General features: G+C 47.7%; 1 protein-coding gene across 1 annotated transcript in view; it reads right to left on the reverse strand.

The window, feature by feature from the left end:
* epha8 (eph receptor A8) overlaps positions 1–18,737 on the reverse strand; it is a gene marked incomplete at both ends in the record, with an annotated part of 183,131 nt that extends 164,394 nt beyond the window's left edge. Inside the window, one exon of the mRNA XM_079242729.1 lies at positions 18,650–18,737. Coding sequence (XP_079098855.1) covers positions 18,650–18,737 — 88 coding nt within the window. The remainder of the gene's footprint in view (positions 1–18,649) is intronic.
* Between the last annotated feature and the right edge of the window lie 1,767 nt (positions 18,738–20,504).

The raw sequence follows: 20,504 nt of genomic DNA on the forward strand, positions 1-20,504 counted from the left end.
CTGCGGAACAAACCACAATCACGTTTTTCTGTCTTCATGTCTGTATTTTTACTGCTTGGAAGAATCAGTTATACTGATGTGGCTTTGCAGTCGGTGACTTTCTGCTATTATTCCCTCCGCTTTCAGCATTAAATCTGTTTAAAAGAGCTCCGAATGCGTCCAACGTGATGTAGAATTTACTCTAAAACCGTTTAACAGGATGTCAAGACGGACAAAAGCTTTTTTTCTCCACCAAAACAACCCTGCACCTAAACAATGTTAGTTTTTTTAACATTTAAGTCACCTCAGGAGGTGAATCAGAGCTGACGCAAGACACTGAAACAGACTTTTATGAACCTTCTCTTCTAATACTCCTCATCTGATTTAGTGACTCCTCCATCTGTGTTAAACAATGTAAAGACTGGTCTTTTATTTTAACTCAAACCAAAGAAAAACCAAATTCCCCGTAGAGATAACTCTTTTACATTATTGCATTAGTGTTTATGTGTGTCTAGGTAAGTAGAGAGCTAAGTTATTCCAGCGCCTCCCCCCCTCCTCCTTTTCCCTGCAGATATTAATTGCATCATGACTGTGATCTATGGTGAGATTACTGAATGTAAAATGCATTATTTCCTTATGGAAGCAAGCCCTGGGACACATCCATCAGCTTGCATCGCGGCCAGTTTGGGGCTCGCTACATCATACGTGAGCATTTAGCTCACCTTCCACAGTCACGCGGGAATGTCCCCTCCTGAATACCAGAAGGCATCTTTCCTCAAAGCACCTGAATCTGCCAAGCGTAGCTTCACTGAACTCCTTCAGACCAGTGTCCAAACAGATCCACGGCCAGTGGAGGACATGATGCAGCAGCACAGGCAGAGGGGAGCCGTTTTCCTCTGGGTTTAGTGCATGGAAGCATGTGCAAGCTCAGCTTTGTGCTTTAGCCATTTAGTTTGAATAGGCTGTAATTTTAGGTCACTTATTTTCCAGTGACTCACTGGCGGGCCGAGCAGCATCAAGATGTCCTGTTTGCTGCTCAGGAGTCATCTATTACAGCCCCCCCGAGATAAAGCAGTTCATGTTACTGGTACAAGAGCAAAAGTCTGGATGCGATCAAGATCAGGATCAATTTTATTGTCCCAGTACAGGAAATTTGTCCACACAGTGATGGGAAACAACATACACACACACACACACACACAACTAAACCCAACCACACAAGCATAATGGATGAAAGAGTGTAATAAATGTAATAAATCACATCTAAGAAAAGCATGAAATCCATCTAAAATCAAGTCAAATTAAATCAATATTTATTTGTATAGCAGTCGATCTACGTTCCTACCCTCACCTATGGTCATGAGCTGTGGGTCGTGACCGAAAGAACGAGATCTCGTATACAGGCGGCTGAAATGAGTTTCCTCCGCAGGATGGCCGGGCTCTCCCTTAGAGATAGGGTGAGGAGCTCGGTCATCCGGGAGGGGATCAGAGTAGAGCCGCTGCTCCTTCACATCGAGAGGAACCAGTTGAGGTGGCTCGGGCATCTGGTCAGGATGCCTCCTGGACCTCCCTGGTGAGGTGTTCCAGGCACGTCCTTGCAGAAGGAGTCCCCGGGGAAGACCCAGGACACGCTGGAGGGATTACATCTCTCGGCTGGCCTGGGAACGCCTCGGGATCCCCCCACAGAGTTGGCAAATGTGGCTGGGGAGAGGGAAGTCTGGGCTTCCCTGCTTAGGCTGCTGCCCCCGCGACCCGACCCCGGATAAGCGGCAGAAGATGGATGGATGGATGGATGGATTTATTTGTATAACACCTTTCATACATAAAGTAGCACAAAGTGCTTCACTTATACACATAATCAGTTCGCATAAAACACTGACAGAGATGAGTAGATGAATATCGAACATCTGGTTGGACCACCTTAAAGCTCTGCTTCACATCTTGCAGTGATGATTCTGACCTCTGACCTCCAGCTCCATGCTGTCCAGGTCTGGACTGTGGTGGTCTCTTCTGAGCAGGTTTCCCTGAGTTCTGCTGGCACTTTTTCACAGCAGCTCAGCTCTGTTTCCTCGTGTGTGATACAAGCTGCTGAGCTGTGAGCCGCTGTGTATTTCTGTTCAACTGATTTTTCACTTTCAGAACCTGTAATCTGGAGGTGAACTTTGCTTTCAGTGTTTTCTCCTGTTTATGCGGAGAAATGAGGCTTAATAAATGTGCTTTGTTTACTTTTATGTCAGGTTTTGTTAACACTTTCTGGGTGGTGTAGTTGATTTAGTTTGTTATTTTGGCCTTGGTTCACCCTAGAGATTTTGCCTTACAAGCTTTTTCATCAATCTGCTTGTTGTGAATACATTTTTGATTACCAGAGAGCTGTTTGGCCCTGATTTGAGTGCCGAGACAGAAAAACCTTTGTGTTGCGTTCCCAATCCCAAGATAGGAAGTAAAATCCATGTCTGAAAAGGATGTCTCCTGTTCCCTGAACTCTTTCACAGTCTAAGCCCCATGAATCCTGGAGTTAGACGGAATAACCTGCTCATTTAGGATATTCAGGTAGTCAGCTAACCTCATTCTAGACCTGAAGCTAGACCTGAGCAACTGCAGCAACACCAGATCATAGACTTCCCCCTCAGGCTTGTACAGAAGACACGAGACATGGTGTCTGCATCACTTCATCTGCCTCCTCTAGTCTCTGGAACAAGGTAAGTCTGGACTCGTCAGTCCACTTCCCTTGCTCCAGAGTCCAGTCTAAATGCTTTGCCGTTAGCTTTCTGAGTAAAGATGGTGCAGATGGAATAATAAAAATCACCTGCACCAACAGTAACTGATGGACGACCAACATCTGTGAAACCTTAAATTTCATCTTATAAAATCCTACAGAAAATAAAAACTGATATAAAAGTGTTTTTGTTTAGTTTATTAAATCTGGTTTGGTTTTTAATAAACGCAAGGCCACATTTTTTAATCACATCTTTAGTCATTGTATGGACAGGTTACCTGACCAGGTGCATCTGCCTCTCCTCTGCGAATGGCAGGGATAGACTTACCTTCTGCTTTTTGCATTGACGACAGTCTATTCTTTAAGCTAGCCAGTGTCAACTTCATTAGCTTACTGTGACGTTATTACCAATTACATAAAGTTACGTAGCATCACGTTTACTGTTCATCATCAGTATTTTTACCAAGCGGCAACTTCTGGCAGTTAAAACTAAACCTAAACAGAAGTGCCAAAAATTGTAAGTCACCTCTCATCCACTAGGGGCTCCAAAACAGTGCAAATCCCCATAAACCCCCATGTCTAAAGGATGTTAGCGCTTGTTAGCTCCAGGTTAGCTTGGAGAGCTCTTAGCCAGCCCCCTCTGAGCTCTATGTCTTTCCCCATTTTTGTATTTTCTGGAAAAGACGACACATGTGACGTTGCAAAGATATCGATGGTAGGAGCCGCCCAATGAGCTTCAATCAGTTCTTTAGAAACCTACAGGTGAAGACATCTTTTATATACAGTCAATGGTTTTTACTGGAAATTAAACTTGTTAAACTTGTAAAATCTAAAGCAACCTATCTGTGGTTACTTTACACATCTACAAGCAATAAGCTTGTCAGATGCAGTAGAAGTTTTTCTTGCTGTGGGTTTAATTCATAGACTGTATAAAATAGATGGACAGAGCCGCCGTGACGTATGAAGAGCTTAACTGAAGCTTATTGGGCGGTTTCTACTATCGCCATCTTTACAGTGTCAATAGTGCCGTTTCTCCTGGAAAATACAAATATGGGCAAAGAGGTATAGTTGAGACAGGGGCTGTGGGCGTATCGTGGATGACTGACATCTAGATATCTCTGACTTGCCTGTAGCTAAAAGCTAAACGAGCTAACCTGGAGATAACAGGAGCTAACCAGCTAACAGAGGTAAGCTAAGTCTCACTTTTAGGCGGCTAAAAACTGCAGTTGTTCTACGTTCTTCTTACTTGAAGCGGGAGATCGGGTACCTGTCAATCAAAAGGACACGCCCCTAACTATGCTGAACTTTGAAATTAAATTACTTTTAAACGGAGGAGTTAGAAAAAAAATCACTCCCCCGACAGTTCTGCTCTGTTTTGGAGCCTCTAGTGGACGTGGTGCTTCTGGAGGTGGAAACTTTCCGAAGGTGAAGCGCTTACGCTAATATAACCATGGCAACGAGTTTATGTGTCCAGGAGACACTGAATGTATACAAACCCAGACACTGGTTAACGCCTGGGCTTGTAATACTGTTTGTTTCAGCTTTAACTGGAAAATGTCTGGAAATCTTTTGACTTTTTCCTGAAGTTGTTTCCATAATTTACATCATGTAGCGAAAGGTTGATGCTTTTGGTGATTAAAACCTTTTAAATGGTCAGTAGATCATTTCTGGTTTAATATATTATTATTGCTGTTTGTAAGCTAATCAATAAACTTCCGTGTTTTTACGTTGATAAAAATCGTACATCAGAGATGATTGTGACAAAGCCAAGACAAGGTAGAAGTCAGTGATGGATGAAGGTTCCTGGCCGATCAGAAAATGATGCCCTGCCGTTAAAAGGACGGTTTTTCCTCCTCGTCTCTGCTTGCTGCTCCAGTCGCTGTGACTCAGACCAAACACACAAAGTAAGCCCAGCACAAACTCAGAGTTTGACCTTATTAGCTGGACGGCTCTTTGTTACTGCAGCAATTGGAGCAGGTTGGCAGGTTTGCCGGCGTTTATCAGAGCATATTAGGCCTTCCCTGGGCTTCTATTAAACTTAATGAACATTTAAATCCTTTAATGGATTGAAAGGAATCGAGAGCAGCCAATTATCAGCTAGACGCTCTCCGCTGGTGTTGATAAAGACAGCGGGCGATAGGACGACGCAGCCTCTCCTCTCTTCCACCCTCCATCTCACTTTGCTCTCTCTGACCATCTGCAGTTTTCTCCATCGTACGCCTGTCCTTCCCTTTGTTTTCTACACATCCAGTCTCCTCCGTCAGTCCACATCCAAAGAGGTGAGGAAGATGCTGCAGAGCCTTCGTCATTCATCAGTCCCCGTGCAGAAAACATCATAAAGACTTCTCTCCATGAGAGCTTTGTGAACACAACCACGACAGCAGCCCATTACGGAGCTGTCAGGCGTCGCCTGCAACGGCGCCTCACCTTTCATTCCCAACGTTCCCAGTAAGGGATGTTCTCGCCCACATGCTAGCAGACCGTAGCAGAGAGGGGAACATGAATCACCCATTGACACGGTTGCGATCAGAAAGTGTATCAGAGCCGGCTCGGGGCTCCTGATCTCTGTGCCAGAATGGTCTTCTGAAGAGAGGCCCCTGCTGGGAGAGGCTGGGCCTTTAACAGCTCCGGAGGACGTATTGATCTGATGGCTCCGATATTTCTGTCGACAGCTGGCTAACAAGGCTGATGTCTTAATAAAGACCAGTGGGGGGGGTGAAAGCAGCAGACAGAAGGAGGGAAAAGATCGTGCCCTTTTCTTATTTTCAAATCACTCCCACATCTCTGCACATAAAGAGTCTCCCTCCTGAGATCACCGGGAGCTTTATTGGGTTCAGACTGAGTCTAAAGCCACAGAAATACATCCTACAACAGGAAGTACAGGTGAGCACGTCCCCCAAGCTACAGCTCAGTCAAGATCGATGAAAGTAGAACTAATAAACCTGCTTTTAAAGATGATGTCAGACTTCCACGGTGCAATCATGACCCACTAAACAGATGAGCTCAGAAAGCGCCTGAATATCTGAGCTGCTCTTTATGTTTCCCTTCCAGCCGGCCGGCTTTCCTCCAATCCGTTGACATGGTCGCAGCGCATTTCTGGAGGGTTTTAGGTCTTAACAGTCCAAACAGTTTTACTGAGTCAGTCCTTTCAGACTCTCCCCGACATTTTTTCAAAGCAAATTAACAGTTTTTTTTTACATGGATTTTCTTGTTTCCTCTTGTTATTTGGGCTTGTTGGAACCCAATTAGATTCAAATCAAAGGATTGTGTCTTGATGTTGTGTACTCTTAGAGGAAAATTATGTCCACATTGTCCACATATGTGGACATAAGAGCTAAAGAGTGCTGTCCACGTATGTGGCCGCTAAGCGCCAAGAGGTCTTTTCCTCTTTAAAAGAAGCATTACGTAACTTTCCGACATTAAAACTGCGTTCTGAACATATCCGATGAACTACGATCTGTTTTATCCGCATTCTGGCAGCGTCCTGAGGCTGAAAACCACCTTACTTTTCTTCCAGTTTCCACACCACATCACATCCTAACAACACGCTAGCAACACGCTAGCAACAGACTAGCTAAGGGGGTCAGGTTTTCCAGAGACCAGAGTCTGAAAGATTTGTCAAAATGTTCTAGGACCGGGTCCGGTCCAGAGAGAACCAATCAGCTGCGTTTCCATGGAGAACTTCAGATCCAATCAGGCCAGCCAGAATAAAACCAAACATGTCCGCAGGCTGATTTCAATGTGACTGACGACGTATTTGTCCTCCTGTGTCTAGGTGGGACTAAACCTTCATGTCTGGCCTCAGACATGTGGATCCAAAAACATGTTTTATTGTTTGTTTGAGAGAATGAACAGCGATTTGTTTCCATCCTGCCAGGATTCGGTTTGGGGAAAAGGTGGATAGAAATACGGGACACAAGACAAGAGAGACGTTTATTGTTTTTATGTTCAGTGTGGATGCGCCGATAATACCTCCAATAAGTATTTATACTGGAAAAAAATCCTTTTATCCTGAATTGTGCAGCCTTATCGTCCAGCAACACGTCTTCTGCAGCTTTTTTCATCCTACTAAAGCAGAAAGTTTCATTTCCACGCGTCCTTCTGCTTTTTATCATGATGTTTTAAACACGCGTCTGTTTTCCGTCCAGCGCAACAACAATGACTCTGATTAAAACTAAGACCATTTCTTTACACCAGGAGAAAGGTGGAGCGACCAGCAGCTGCAGCCTGTCGGATGCCGTCGCTCTTATACAGCTTCAGATTTAGGGAAAAATGTTCCTTTCTTCCGTCCGTCTTCCTGCAGCAGAGTTATACGCTCATCATCCCTTCCAGCTGCTGATTAGCAGCGAGTCCTGCTGCCTACATGGAGCTTTTCATGTCGCTCCATCCTGACAACAACCTGGAAGAATGCTGTCTGTCCCGGCCGGGACCATATGACCTATAAATCCATATCGCAATTTATCGAACAGGTTACCTTGATTACGATTAATTGGATATTATTTCAGTATAAATGGATTTTTAGGCCTCTTAGCGGAATGATTTTATTAAGTAAAGACGAGGAGATACTGATAAGTGGAAGGAAACACAGTTTAAAAATACGTGGTTATTAAATTATTTATATATATTTCAGAGAAATTAGTAAACAGTTGTGGTGGAAAATACTCTGGTCTTGAGAAGTTGTAATACATCTAAGAGTCAACTGTCTTCTTACAATGAACATTTTATTATAAACTAATACAAGCACACGCGTAAACAAAGGACATGAGTAAGATTACGCTGATTAATCAATAGTTTTGGTTTTGAACGTCAGCTTTGATTAATCTTGGATTAACTGGGAATGCACCAGTATGCAGGAGTTGGGTCGGGGAGGAGAACCGCTGCTTGTTTACACATCAGCACAAACGTTTCTTTGTTCGCCCTCCAACTAAACGGCTTCAGTTTTGTCCTAGAACACTTTGTAAACACAGTTTCTGAAGCAAACGTCTCCTGGCTGAAGCGTTTTACTGGTGGTCTGCTGGACTTATTCAGCCCTCAGACTCCAGAGGAGGAAGAACGGTGAGGAGCGGTGATGAACGGTGAGGAGCGGTGAGGAACGGTGAGGAACGGTGAGGAACGGTGATGAGCGGTGAGGAACGGTGATGAACGGTGAGGAACGGTGAGGAACGGTGAGGAGCGGTGAGGAACGGTGATGAACGGTGAGGAACGGTGAGGAACGGTGAGGAACTGTGAGGAACGGTGATGAACGGTGATGAACGGTGAGGAACGGTGAGGAACGGTGAGGAACGGTGATGAACGGTGATGAACGGTGAGGAACGGTGATGAACGGTGAGGAACTGTGAGGAACGGTGATGAACGGTGATGAACGGTGAGGAACGGTGATGAACGGTGAGGAACGGTGAGGAACGGTGAGGAACTGTGAGGAACGGTGATGAACGGTGATGAACGGTGAGGAACGGTGAGGAACGGTGAGGAACGGTGAGGAGCGGTGAGGAACGGTGATGAGCGGTGAGGAACGGTGATGAACGGTGAGGAACGGTGAGGAACGGTGAGGAGCGGTGAGGAGCGGTGATGAGCGGTGAGGAACGGTGATGAACGGTGAGGAACGGTGAGGAACGGTGAGGAACGGTGATGAGCGGTGAGGAACGGTGAGGAACGGTGAGGAACGGTGATGAACGGTGAGGAACGGTGAGGAGCGGTGAGGAACGGTGAGGAACGGTGAGGAACGGTGATGAGCGGTGAGGAACGGTGATGAACGGTGAGGAACGGTGATGAGCGGTGATGAACGGTGATGAACGGTGAGGAACGGTGAGGAACGGTGATGAACGGTGAGGAACGGTGAGGAACGGTGATGAACGGTGATGAACGGTGATGAGCGGTGAGGAACGGTGATGAACGGTGATGAACGGTGAGGAACGGTGAGGAACGGTGAGGAACGGTGATGAACGGTGATGAGCGGTGAGGAACGGTGAGGAACGGTGATGAACGGTGAGGAACGGTGAGGAACGGTGATGAGCGGTGAGGAACGGTGATGAACGGTGAGGAACGGTGATGAGCGGTGAGGAACGGTGAGGAACGGTGATGAACGGTGAGGAACGGTGATGAACGGTGAGGAACCGTGAGGAACGGTGATGAGCGGTGAGGAACGGTGAGGAACGGTGATGAACGGTGATGAACGGTGAGGAATGGTGAGGAACGGTGATGAGCAGTGAGGAACGGTGATGAACGGTGAGGAACGGTGAGGAACGGTGATGAACGGTGAGGAACGGTGAGGAACGGTGAGGAACGGTGATGAGCGGTGAGGAACGATGAGGAACGGTGATGAGCGGTGAGGAACGGTGATGAACGGTGAGGAACGGTGATGAACGGTGATGAACGGTGATGAACGGTGAGGAATGGTGAGGAACGGTGATGAGCAGTGAGGAACGGTGATGAACGGTGAGGAACGGTGAGGAACGATGAGGAACGGTGAGGAACGGTGAGGAACGGTGAGGAACGGTGAGGAACGGTGATGAGCGGTGAGGAACGATGAGGAACGGTGATGAGCGGTGAGGAACGGTGATGAACGGTGAGGAACGGTGATGAACGGTGATGAACGGTGAGGAACGGTGAGGAACAGTGAGGAACGGTGATGAACGGTGAGGAACGGTGAGGAACGGTGATGAACGGTGAGGAACGGTGATGAACGGTGAGGAACGGTGATGAACGGTGAGGAACGGTGAGGAACGGTGAGGAACGGTGAGGAACGGTGATGAACGGTGAGGAACGGTGAGGAACGGTGATGAACGGTGAGGAACGGTGATGAACGGTGATGAGCGGTGAGGAACGGTGAGGAACGGTGATGAACGGTGATGAACGGTGAGGAACGGTGATGAACGGTGATGAACGGTGAGGAACGGTGAGGAACGGTGATGAACGGTGAGGAATGGTGATGAACGGTGAGGAACGGTGAGGAACGGTGAGGAACGGTGAGGAACGATGATGAACGGTGATGAACGGTGAGGAACGGTGAGGAACGGTGATGAACGATGATGAACGGTGATGAACGGTGAGGAACGGTGAGGAACGGTGATGAACGGTGAGGAACGGTGATGAGCGGTGAGGAACGGTGATGAACGGTGAGGAGCGGTGAGGAGCGGTGAGGAGCGGTGAGGAACGGTGAGGAACGGTGATGAACGGTGAGGAACGGTGAGGAACGGTGAGGAACGGTGATGAGCAGTGAGGAACGGTGATGAACGGTGAGGAGCGGTGAGGAGCGGTGAGGAGCGGTGAGGAACGATGATGAACGGTGAGGAACGGTGATGAACGGTGAGGAGCGGTGAGGAGCGGTGAGGAGCGGTGAGGAACGGTGAGGAACGGTGAGGAACGGTGATGAGCGGTGAGGAACGGTGATGAACGGTGAGGAGCGGTGAGGAGCGGTGAGGAGCGGTGAGGAACGGTGATGAGCGGTGAGGAACGGTGATGAACGGTGATGAGCGGTGAGGAACGGTGATGAACGGTGAGGAACGGTGAGGAGCGGTGAGGAACGGTGATGAGCGGTGAGGAACGGTGATGAACGGTGAGGAACGGTGATGAACGGTGAGGAGCGGTGAGGAGCGGTGAGGAGCGGTGAGGAACGATGATGAACGGTGATGAACGGTGAGGAACGGTGAGGAACGGTGAGGAACGGTGATGAACGGTGAGGAGCGGTGAGGAGCGGTGAGGAGCGGTGAGGAACGGTGAGGAACGGTGATGAACGGTGAGGAACGGTGAGGAACGGTGAGGAACGGTGATGAACGGTGAGGAGCGGTGAGGAGCGGTGAGGAACGGTGAGGAACGGTGATGAACGGTGAGGAACGGTGAGGAACGGTGAGGAGCGGTGATGAACGGTGAGGAACGGTGAGGAGCGGTGAGGAACGGTGAGGAACGGTGAGGAACGGTGAGGAACGGTGATGAACGGTGAGGAACGGTGAGGAACGGTGAGGAACGGTGAGGAGCGGTGAGGAACGGTGAGGAACGGTGAGGAACGGTGAGGAACGGTGATGAACGGTGAGGAACGGTGATGAACGGTGATGAACGGTGAGGAGTGGTGAGGAACGGTGAGGAACGGTGAGGAACGGTGATGAACGGTGAGGAACGGTGAGGAACGGTGAGGAACGGTGAGGAACAGTGATGAACGGTGAGGAACGGTGATGAACGGTGAGGAACGGTGAGGAACGGTGAGGAACGGTGAGGAGCGGTGAGGAGCGGTGAGGAACGGTGAGGAACGGTGAGGAACGGTGAGGAACGGTGAGGAACGGTGAGGAACGATGAGGAACGGTGATGAGCGGTGAGGAACGGTGATGAACGGTGAGGAACGGTGATGAACGGTGATGAACGGTGAGGAACGGTGAGGAACAGTGAGGAACGGTGATGAACGGTGAGGAACGGTGAGGAACGGTGATGAACGGTGAGGAACGGTGAGGAACGGTGATGAACGGTGAGGAACGGTGAGGAACGGTGAGGAACGGTGAGGAACGGTGATGAACGGTGAGGAACGGTGATGAACGGTGATGAGCGGTGAGGAACGGTGAGGAACGGTGATGAACGGTGAGGAACGGTGAGGAACGGTGATGAACGGTGAGGAACGGTGATGAACGGTGATGAGCGGTGAGGAACGGTGAGGAACGGTGATGAACGGTGATGAACGGTGAGGAACGGTGATGAACGGTGATGAACGGTGAGGAACGGTGAGGAACGGTGATGAACGGTGAGGAATGGTGATGAACGGTGAGGAACGGTGAGGAACGGTGAGGAACGGTGAGGAACGATGATGAACGGTGATGAACGGTGAGGAACGGTGAGGAGCGGTGAGGAACGGTGATGAACGGTGAGGAACGGTGATGAACGGTGAGGAACGATGATGAACGGTGAGGAACGGTGAGGAACGGTGATGAACGGTGAGGAACGGTGATGAGCGGTGAGGAACGGTGATGAACGGTGAGGAGCGGTGAGGAGCGGTGAGGAGCGGTGAGGAACGGTGAGGAACGGTGATGAACGGTGAGGAACGGTGATGAACGGTGAGGAACGGTGATGAACGGTGAGGAACGGTGAGGAGCGGTGAGGAACGGTGATGAGCGGTGAGGAACGGTGATGAACGGTGAGGAGCGGTGAGGAGCGGTGAGGAGCGGTGAGGAACGATGATGAACGGTGAGGAACGGTGATGAACGGTGAGGAGCGGTGAGGAGCGGTGAGGAGCGGTGAGGAACGGTGAGGAACGGTGAGGAACGGTGATGAGCGGTGAGGAACGGTGATGAACGGTGAGGAGCGGTGAGGAGCGGTGAGGAGCGGTGAGGAACGATGATGAACGGTGAGGAACGGTGATGAACGGTGAGGAGCGGTGAGGAGCGGTGAGGAGCGGTGAGGAACGGTGAGGAACGGTGAGGAACGGTGATGAGCGGTGAGGAACGGTGATGAACGGTGAGGAGCGGTGAGGAGCGGTGAGGAGCGGTGAGGAACGGTGATGAGCGGTGAGGAACGGTGATGAACGGTGATGAGCGGTGAGGAACGGTGATGAACGGTGAGGAACGGTGAGGAGCGGTGAGGAACGGTGATGAGCGGTGAGGAACGGTGATGAACGGTGAGGAACGGTGATGAACGGTGAGGAGCGGTGAGGAGCGGTGAGGAGCGGTGAGGAACGATGATGAACGGTGATGAACGGTGAGGAACGGTGAGGAACGGTGAGGAGCGGTGAGGAGCGGTGAGGAGCGGTGAGGAACGGTGAGGAACGGTGATGAACGGTGAGGAACGGTGAGGAACGGTGAGGAACGGTGATGAACGGTGAGGAGCGGTGAGGAGCGGTGAGGAACGGTGAGGAACGGTGATGAACGGTGAGGAACGGTGAGGAACGGTGAGGAGCGGTGATGAACGGTGAGGAACGGTGAGGAGCGGTGAGGAACGGTGAGGAACGGTGAGGAACGGTGATGAACGGTGAGGAACGGTGAGGAACGGTGAGGAACGGTGAGGAGCGGTGAGGAACGGTGAGGAACGGTGAGGAACGGTGAGGAACGGTGATGAACGGTGAGGAACGGTGATGAACGGTGATGAACGGTGAGGAGTGGTGAGGAACGGTGAGGAACGGTGAGGAACGGTGATGAACGGTGAGGAACGGTGAGGAACGGTGAGGAACGGTGAGGAACAGTGATGAACGGTGAGGAACGGTGATGAACGGTGATGAACGGTGAGGAACGGTGAGGAACGGTGAGGAGCGGTGATGAACGGTGAGGAACGGTGAGGAACGGTGATGAACGGTGAGGAACGGTGAGGAACGGTCAGGAACGGTGATGAACGGTGATGAACGGTGAGGAACGATGAGGAACGGTGATGAACGGTGAGGAACGGTGAGGAACGGTGAGGAACGATGAGGAACGGTGATGAACGGTGAGGAACGGTGAGGAACGGTGAGGAACGGTGATGAACGGTGGGGAACGGTGATGAGCGGTGAGGAACGATGAGGAACGGTGATGAACGGTGAGGAACGGTGAGGAACGGTGATGAACGGTGGGGAACGGTGATGAGCGGTGAGAAACGGTGATGAACGGTGAGGAACGGTGAGGAACGGTGATGAACGGTGGGGAACGGTGAGGAACGGTGATGAACGGTGGGGAACGGTGAGGAACGGTGATGAACGGTGAGGAACGGTGAGGAACGGTGATGAACGGTGGGGAACGGTGAGGAACGGTGAGGAACGATGAGGAACGGTGATGAACGGTGAGGAACGGTGAGGAACGGTGATGAACGGTGGGGAACGGTGATGAGCGGTGAGAAACGGTGATGAACGGTGAGGAACGGTGAGGAACGGTGATGAACGGTGATGAGCGGTGAGGTACGGTGAGGAACGGTGATGAACGGTGATGAACGGTGAGGAACGGTGAGGAACGGTGATGAACGGTGAGGAACGGTGAGGAGCGGTGATGAGCGGTGAGGAACGGTGAGGAACGGTGAGGAACGGTGATGAACGGTGAGGAACGGTGAGGAACGGTGATGAACGGAGAGGAACGGTGAGGAACGGTGAGGAACGGTGATGAACGGTGAGGAACGGTGAGGAACGGTGAGGAACGGAGAGGAACGGAGAGGAACGGTGAGGAACGGTGATGAACGGTGATGAACGGTGATGAACGGTGAGGAACGGTGAGGAACGGTGATGAACGGTGATGAACGGTGAGGAACGGTGAGGAACGGTGAGGAGCGGTGAGGAACGGTGAGGAACGGTGAGGAACGGTGAGGAACGGTGATGAACGGTGAGGAACGGTGAGGAACGGAGAGGAACGGTGAGGAACGGTGAGGAACGGTGATGAACGGTGATGAACGGTGAGGAACGGTGAGGAACGGTGAGGAACGGTGATGAACGGTGATGAACGGTGAGGAACGGTGATGAACGGTGAGGAACGGTGAGGAACGGTGAGGAGCGGTGAGGAACGGTGAGGAACGGTGATGAACGGTGAGGAACGGTGAGGAACGGTGAGGAACGGTGAGGAAAGGTGATGAACGGTGATGAACGGTGAGGAACGGTGATGAACGGTGAGGAGCGGTGAGGAACGGTGAGGAACGGTGAGGAACGGTGATGAACGGTGAGGAACGGTGAGGAACGGTGAGGAACGGTGAGGAACGGTGAGGAGCGGTGAGGAACGGTGAGGAACGGTGAGGAACGGTGAGGAGCGGTGAGGAACGGTGAGGAGCGGTGAGGAACGGTGATGAACGGTGAGGAACGGTGAGGAACGGTGAGGAACGGTGAGGAACGGTGAGGAACGGTGATGAATGGTGAGGAACGGTGAGGAACGGTGATGAACGGTGAGGAACGGTGAGGAACGGTGAGGAACGGTGAGGAACGGTAAAAACACGTCTGAAATTTGTCCTTAAAGACAAACTAATCATGAAATGGGGAGTAAAGATGAAACAGTAGAGATTTAGAGTAGAGATTAAAATTTTTTTTTTTATCATGTAATCAATATTTTTATTCCTTCTACTGATTCATTCATTTTTTATCCCGTTACACCTTCACATTATTTAATTTTACTCATCATTAATAAGCATGTCCTATAAGCCGGTCCTGTCAGGACCTGCAGGGAAGCTCAGATGCTTTCAATATTAATAATTATTGAACAGTTTTGGTTTTTTTTCTTTTATTTTAGCTTGAATTTTGTGATGAACATGTTTTATTAATTTATTTCTAAAACATAAATAGTTAAATATAATTTTCCTCTCTTAGCTTTAAGCTTTAAGAAATATTTCGGATGGTTTTAAAATGTTTAAGCTGCCAACATAAAGTGTTTTTTAAATTACAAAAATATACAAATATTTTTATATAATTACTAGAACAAGGAAAATTAAATTTATTCAAATAAATTAACTTTTTTTTTTTTTTTTAGAATATTCAGTAAATCAACTAAAGCAAAATGAAGAAATCTAAATAAAATCCAGATAAATACTTTTTATTTCAACTTAACATGTTTTACAGTGTAATTTTTATGTAGAAAATAACATAAAAACAGATTTGAGTGCGAATGAGAAGCTGTGAGTTTTTCAGCCACGGAAACCAAACCTTCCTGCTCCGTTTCTGCTTTTTGTTCTTCCCTCTGCAGGACAAAAACGTCTGCGAGATTCTCCCGTCCGACGCACCAAGTCAGGAAAGACTCAATAAAACGCCTTTTTCTGAACAAATATGAAGTCAGAGATTTGTGTCTTATCGCTGCTCTGAGCGCCAAACCAAGGCCTGATGGATGCGTTTACATGTTAACTGTTCACACACACAGACACACAGCGCTCCAGTCCAGGGTGAATAAACGACGGCATGTTGAAGGACACGTGCGTTATGAGTGCACGTCAACGAGGACGGAGCACAGCAACCCTGAGAATCTCCACAAACATGAAGAATAAACACAAACAAAATGGCCGTAGCGTGTGTTTCAGAGCGCCGTGCGCAGCCACATGGATCCCTGCACGCCTGTCCGGACAGCTTTACCTCCAACACCACCACATTCACCTCCAGCTCTTCATCCAGCTCAAACATTTTCCCTCCGAATGAAACCGAATGTTTTCCCCATCGGAGGCGGGAACAGCGTTCCTGGACTCAGACTAACAGCCTGAAAAACAACTTATTTCTCTATAAAAACCAGACGTTTGTTTCTTCCTTACTGCAGGTCAGGTCCAACACTTTCTTTTAATTTTCCGCAACAGCTGAATAAAAACCTTTGCACGTTTTAATTTCACTTATCAGAAAATCTCGGTTACATTTTAGGCTTCCAGGAAAACGTCGGTGTTTCTACGAATATTCGCTGGTTTTAGCTTCAAAAACACTTTTTTTTTTAGAGCTCCTCTGTTTTATGGAGCTTCAGGTTTCTATGTGCAGAATTCACATTAATTTCATAGATATAATAAGCTGTATGATAGTTTTAACTTTGTCATTTCATAAGATGTTGTGATTTTTGGTTATCTGAAGAGCGTTTTAAGTGATTCTGCTGTTTGTATTCTGCCACATAAAACACATCAACTCGCTTTTATATGTGAAATATAAACAAAATATAAATATAAACAAATGTTTCGCCTTAAAAACAACCAGGGATCTTTTTTTAATCAGCTTTTCTTTATTTCTACACTTTCTGCATCCAAATAAAGGAAACTATATCTGTCTACCCCAAAGTCTTGTTTTGTTTTTGTTTGTGGAATCTGCTTGTTAGCTTCTCGTCATCGAGATAAACTTCAACAGAATCGTCCTGCAGATAAATTACAGACTGAAAAACAGACTCAGTCTCCTCTTCCCGATGAAACCCGTCCAGTACAGCAAGCAGCATGAGACCCAACGGTCCAGAACACGCTAGGATGCAGCGATGCTAACGCGTAACATAGCAGCGATGCTAACATGTAGCATAGCGACATGACGGGGACAAATTCAGCTAAAACTGAAAACATGAGAACATCACTGATCATTTCTGCACATGAACGAGGCGTCGCATGAAAGCAGAGACTCTGCAGGTTACAGAATCGTCACGGCGGGACAGAAACTCTGATGCTAGCAGCTAGCGGCCACAATCACACATCCCACTTTCATTCCCGCTCTAAAAACTCTGCTAATGTCTCGTCTGACTCAAACATCTTGCTAGTTCACACATTCCTACAACTACTTAATCCCCCTAATCCGAATTAGTCAGTCCTACGATTATTTTACTCATTCGTAGGATTTATTTACTCATTGCTAGGATTATTTACTGGTCCGTAGGACTACTTAGCTCGTTCCCAGGACTGATCTACCTGTTCCTAGAGCTGCTTTACTCATTCCTACGTTTCCTTTGCTCACTTCCAAGATGACTTTATCTCATTCTGGTAATCTCATGTGTGAGTTTTCTGTAGTGACTAGGGTTTATATTGTAGTTGTGGAGATGAATTTAATCTATTTTAGGAGGAAAATAAATTAAAAAAGATGTTAAATGTGCTCCCATACGAGGATCCTCCATCCGGGAAAGGTGGAGCGAAATGTGCAGGTTTTGAATGAGCGTGAAAAAATCCATCCAGACGTGTAAAACTGGGATTTAATGGTGGTTCAGATGTACAGATTTTCCAGATGTACAGCTCCGTTTGACCTGAGGCGGCCCGGCTCGACCCTATGCAGCTTAACACAAGATAAGTGGCTGCCCTCACCTCTCCTGCACTGAGGTGATCCCACCTGAACCAAAGCACTCATCTCCCTCCTCCGCCTCTCCACCATCCTTACATCTTTCTGCTGCTTTTTTCCTCCTGCAGCAGTAAAACGCTGAACGTTGCCGTCAGGAGGCCGACTGTCGGCTGTCACTCAGGCTTCCGAGACCAGACCCGTGTCAGAGACCCTGTCACACACACACACACACACACACACACACACACACACACACTCCTAAACAAATAGAAAGGTGGCAGGGGACTCGGTCGCGTGACATTAGCTGAACAAGTGACAACAACAGATTTCTGTCTGATGGTGGAAAGATGAAGGCCGAGAGGATGGAAGTAAACAAACCCACAGCAGGTGTGTGTGTGTGTGTGAGTGTGTGTGTGTGTGTGTGCATCTGGAAACATGCACACACCTCAGATTACTTACAGTATGAATATACGGCCCAGGGGCCAGAAACCGTCCTCCTATCTGTCCTGACATTACCTACAGCTCCTCACCTTTTAATGCCTGAATTTATTTCCAATTATAGAAAAAATAAATTATAAAAAAAAACCCAAAAAGAAAAAGACTGAAGTAGAATAAAACTAGATTTAATATTAAACTGATTCGTATTTGATAAATAAATAGGAATAAATTAATATTTATTCAAATAAATAAATAAAAATATTAAAAGCAAATTAAATGAAACTAATTACATAAAAATGATTTAAAATTAAAGCGGCTTCATAAAAGTAGCTGTTATGTGTAATATCTCCTGTTTTCTGGCAGGAAAATAACTTGTTTGTATGTAGAGGAGAGTCAGGTGGTCGTGGGATCACGCGTGTGGAAATGAACACGCGTGGAGATGGAAGGAGGTGTGGGAAAGTTCCTCTGATCAGTGGGATCACATCTGGAGGCTGGAATGAACCCAGAAAATCCTCAAACGAGGTGAAATATGGCAGTTTATTTTCTCCTGTAGTTTCAGGATCGATATGTTTCTGATGGAATCATTTATTGATCAGAAACATCTGATCGGTTCCACGCGCCGGAGCGTGGAATGTGAGCAGACAGACCCGGACTCCATGTGGATCCCGGACTGAAAGGAGTCCAGCACCCTGACTGGTCCCAAAGCAGCTCTCACGTCTCCGCGTGAACCTGACACGCGCGCCGTGACCGCAGCTGTCACGCACCCCACGCCAGCTGCTCGCAGGAAACTTTCAGGTCAGTCTCCGGACGCGGCTTCAGGTGTGCACGCGCACCAACTTAAAGCATCTTTACACTCCGAAGAGCCGCGCGCGCGCACGAACGCGCAGTCCTACCTTCGTTGGTGTTGGTTCCCGCGGCGCGCGCAGCCTGGAGGGAAATAGTCCACAGCAGAACCGCGGCCAGACCCGGATCCGAAGCCATGGTGGTCTGCCTCTCACCCCGCCAGTCCTCCTCTCTGTCCTCCTCCTCTCTGTCCTCCTCTCTGTCCTCCTCCTCTCTGTCCTCCTCTCTGTCCTCCTCCTCCTCTCTGTCCTCCTCTCTGTCCTCCTCCTCCTCTCTGTCCTCCTCCTCTCTGTCCTCCTCCTCTCTGTCCTCCTCCTCTGGACTCCCAGGGCTGAAGGGAGAGCGCCGCGCGGACAGAGCGTGTGCGTGAGCGCGAGGGCTGCGAGCTCATCGGGTTTGGAGTTGGAGGCTGCCTCCGTGGCTCGCTTCAGTCTGCCGGCGTCCTCACGCGCACACACACATCATACACTCACTTCAGGCAGGATGCCGGAGATGGGGGGGGGAGGGACCGAGGTGTCTGTCAAAGGAGTAGCAGCCAATCAGAGCGCGGGAGCAGGTTGAAGGCATTGATCCCCCCCCCCCACACACACACACATCCTACCTGGAGAACTTTCTGCTCCTCTCTCTGGGTCAGGGGCTGTACCCCCCCCCCCCCCCTCCGCCCCTCCTCCAACACCTCCTCCAACACCTCCCACTGCTGCCGATTATTTACCCTCATTTGTCATCGACTGCCTGCTCAAACGCGCGCGCACACACACACTTCTTCACCTTCCCAGTGGCGAATATCTGACAGATGGGATGAACTGGAAGCAGCTTCATGTCTGAAAACACAATGATCACTGATCGATTTTCCATATTGTTTCTGACAGGGATCATCTGGCTCGTGTGCACGTGCAGCAGCGCGACCACACGTTCTTCAAGGACGATGATCTACTGATTTGTTTATCAATTTACTGAAACCAAATCTCCAGTTGTAGAATCTCTCTCTCTCTCTCTCTCTCTCTCTCTCTCTCTCTCTCTCTCTCTCTCTCTCTCTCTCTCTCACACACACACACACACACACACTGGACACAAAAAACTCTGAAAAAGTGATAGAACCATGTTCGTGTTTGTTCACAGGTGTAAAACTGATAACATAAAGTTATATATGTATATATATATATATATATGTGTGTGTGTGTGTGTGTGTGTGTGTGTGTGTGTGTGTGTGTGTGTGTGTGTGTGTGTAGTTTACATATGTTTTAAAGAAAAGTCAAAATTGGCAAAATTCACTGAAATCAGTAAAACTGGAAAAAAAAATTAAATTTGCTAAATTAAATTATAATAAAATAGTATAATAAAATATAATATAATAATATTAAATTAAATAATAAATTTAGTGAAAAGATGCTGCTTTTAACTCAGGTTGATAATAATAATCATCATAATAATAATAATAATAATAATAATAAAAACTGTCTTTGACCATTTCCATTATATATATATATATATATATATATATATATATATATATATATATATATATATATATATATATATATATATATATATATATATAAATAAATATGATATAAATATATATTCACATTATACATATATATATATATATATATAATGGAAATGGTCAAAGACAGTTTTTATTATTATTATTATTATTATTATTATGATTATTATTATTATTATTATTATTATTATCAACCTGAGTTAAAAGCAGCATCTTTTCACTAAATTTATTTAATTTAATATTATTATATTATATTTTATTATACTATTTTATTATAATTTAATTTAGCAAATTAGATAAAACTTTCTAGGAACTGATGGACAAATACAGAAACTTATGTGGTTAAAGCTCAGATAAGAGAATATGATCTTTAAAATGCTTTACCAGATGAACCAGTATCA

Source organism: Telmatherina bonti (assembly GCF_933228915.1).
Source record: "Telmatherina bonti genome assembly, chromosome: 6".
NCBI classification, from domain to species: Eukaryota; Metazoa; Chordata; class Actinopteri; order Atheriniformes; family Telmatherinidae; genus Telmatherina; species Telmatherina bonti.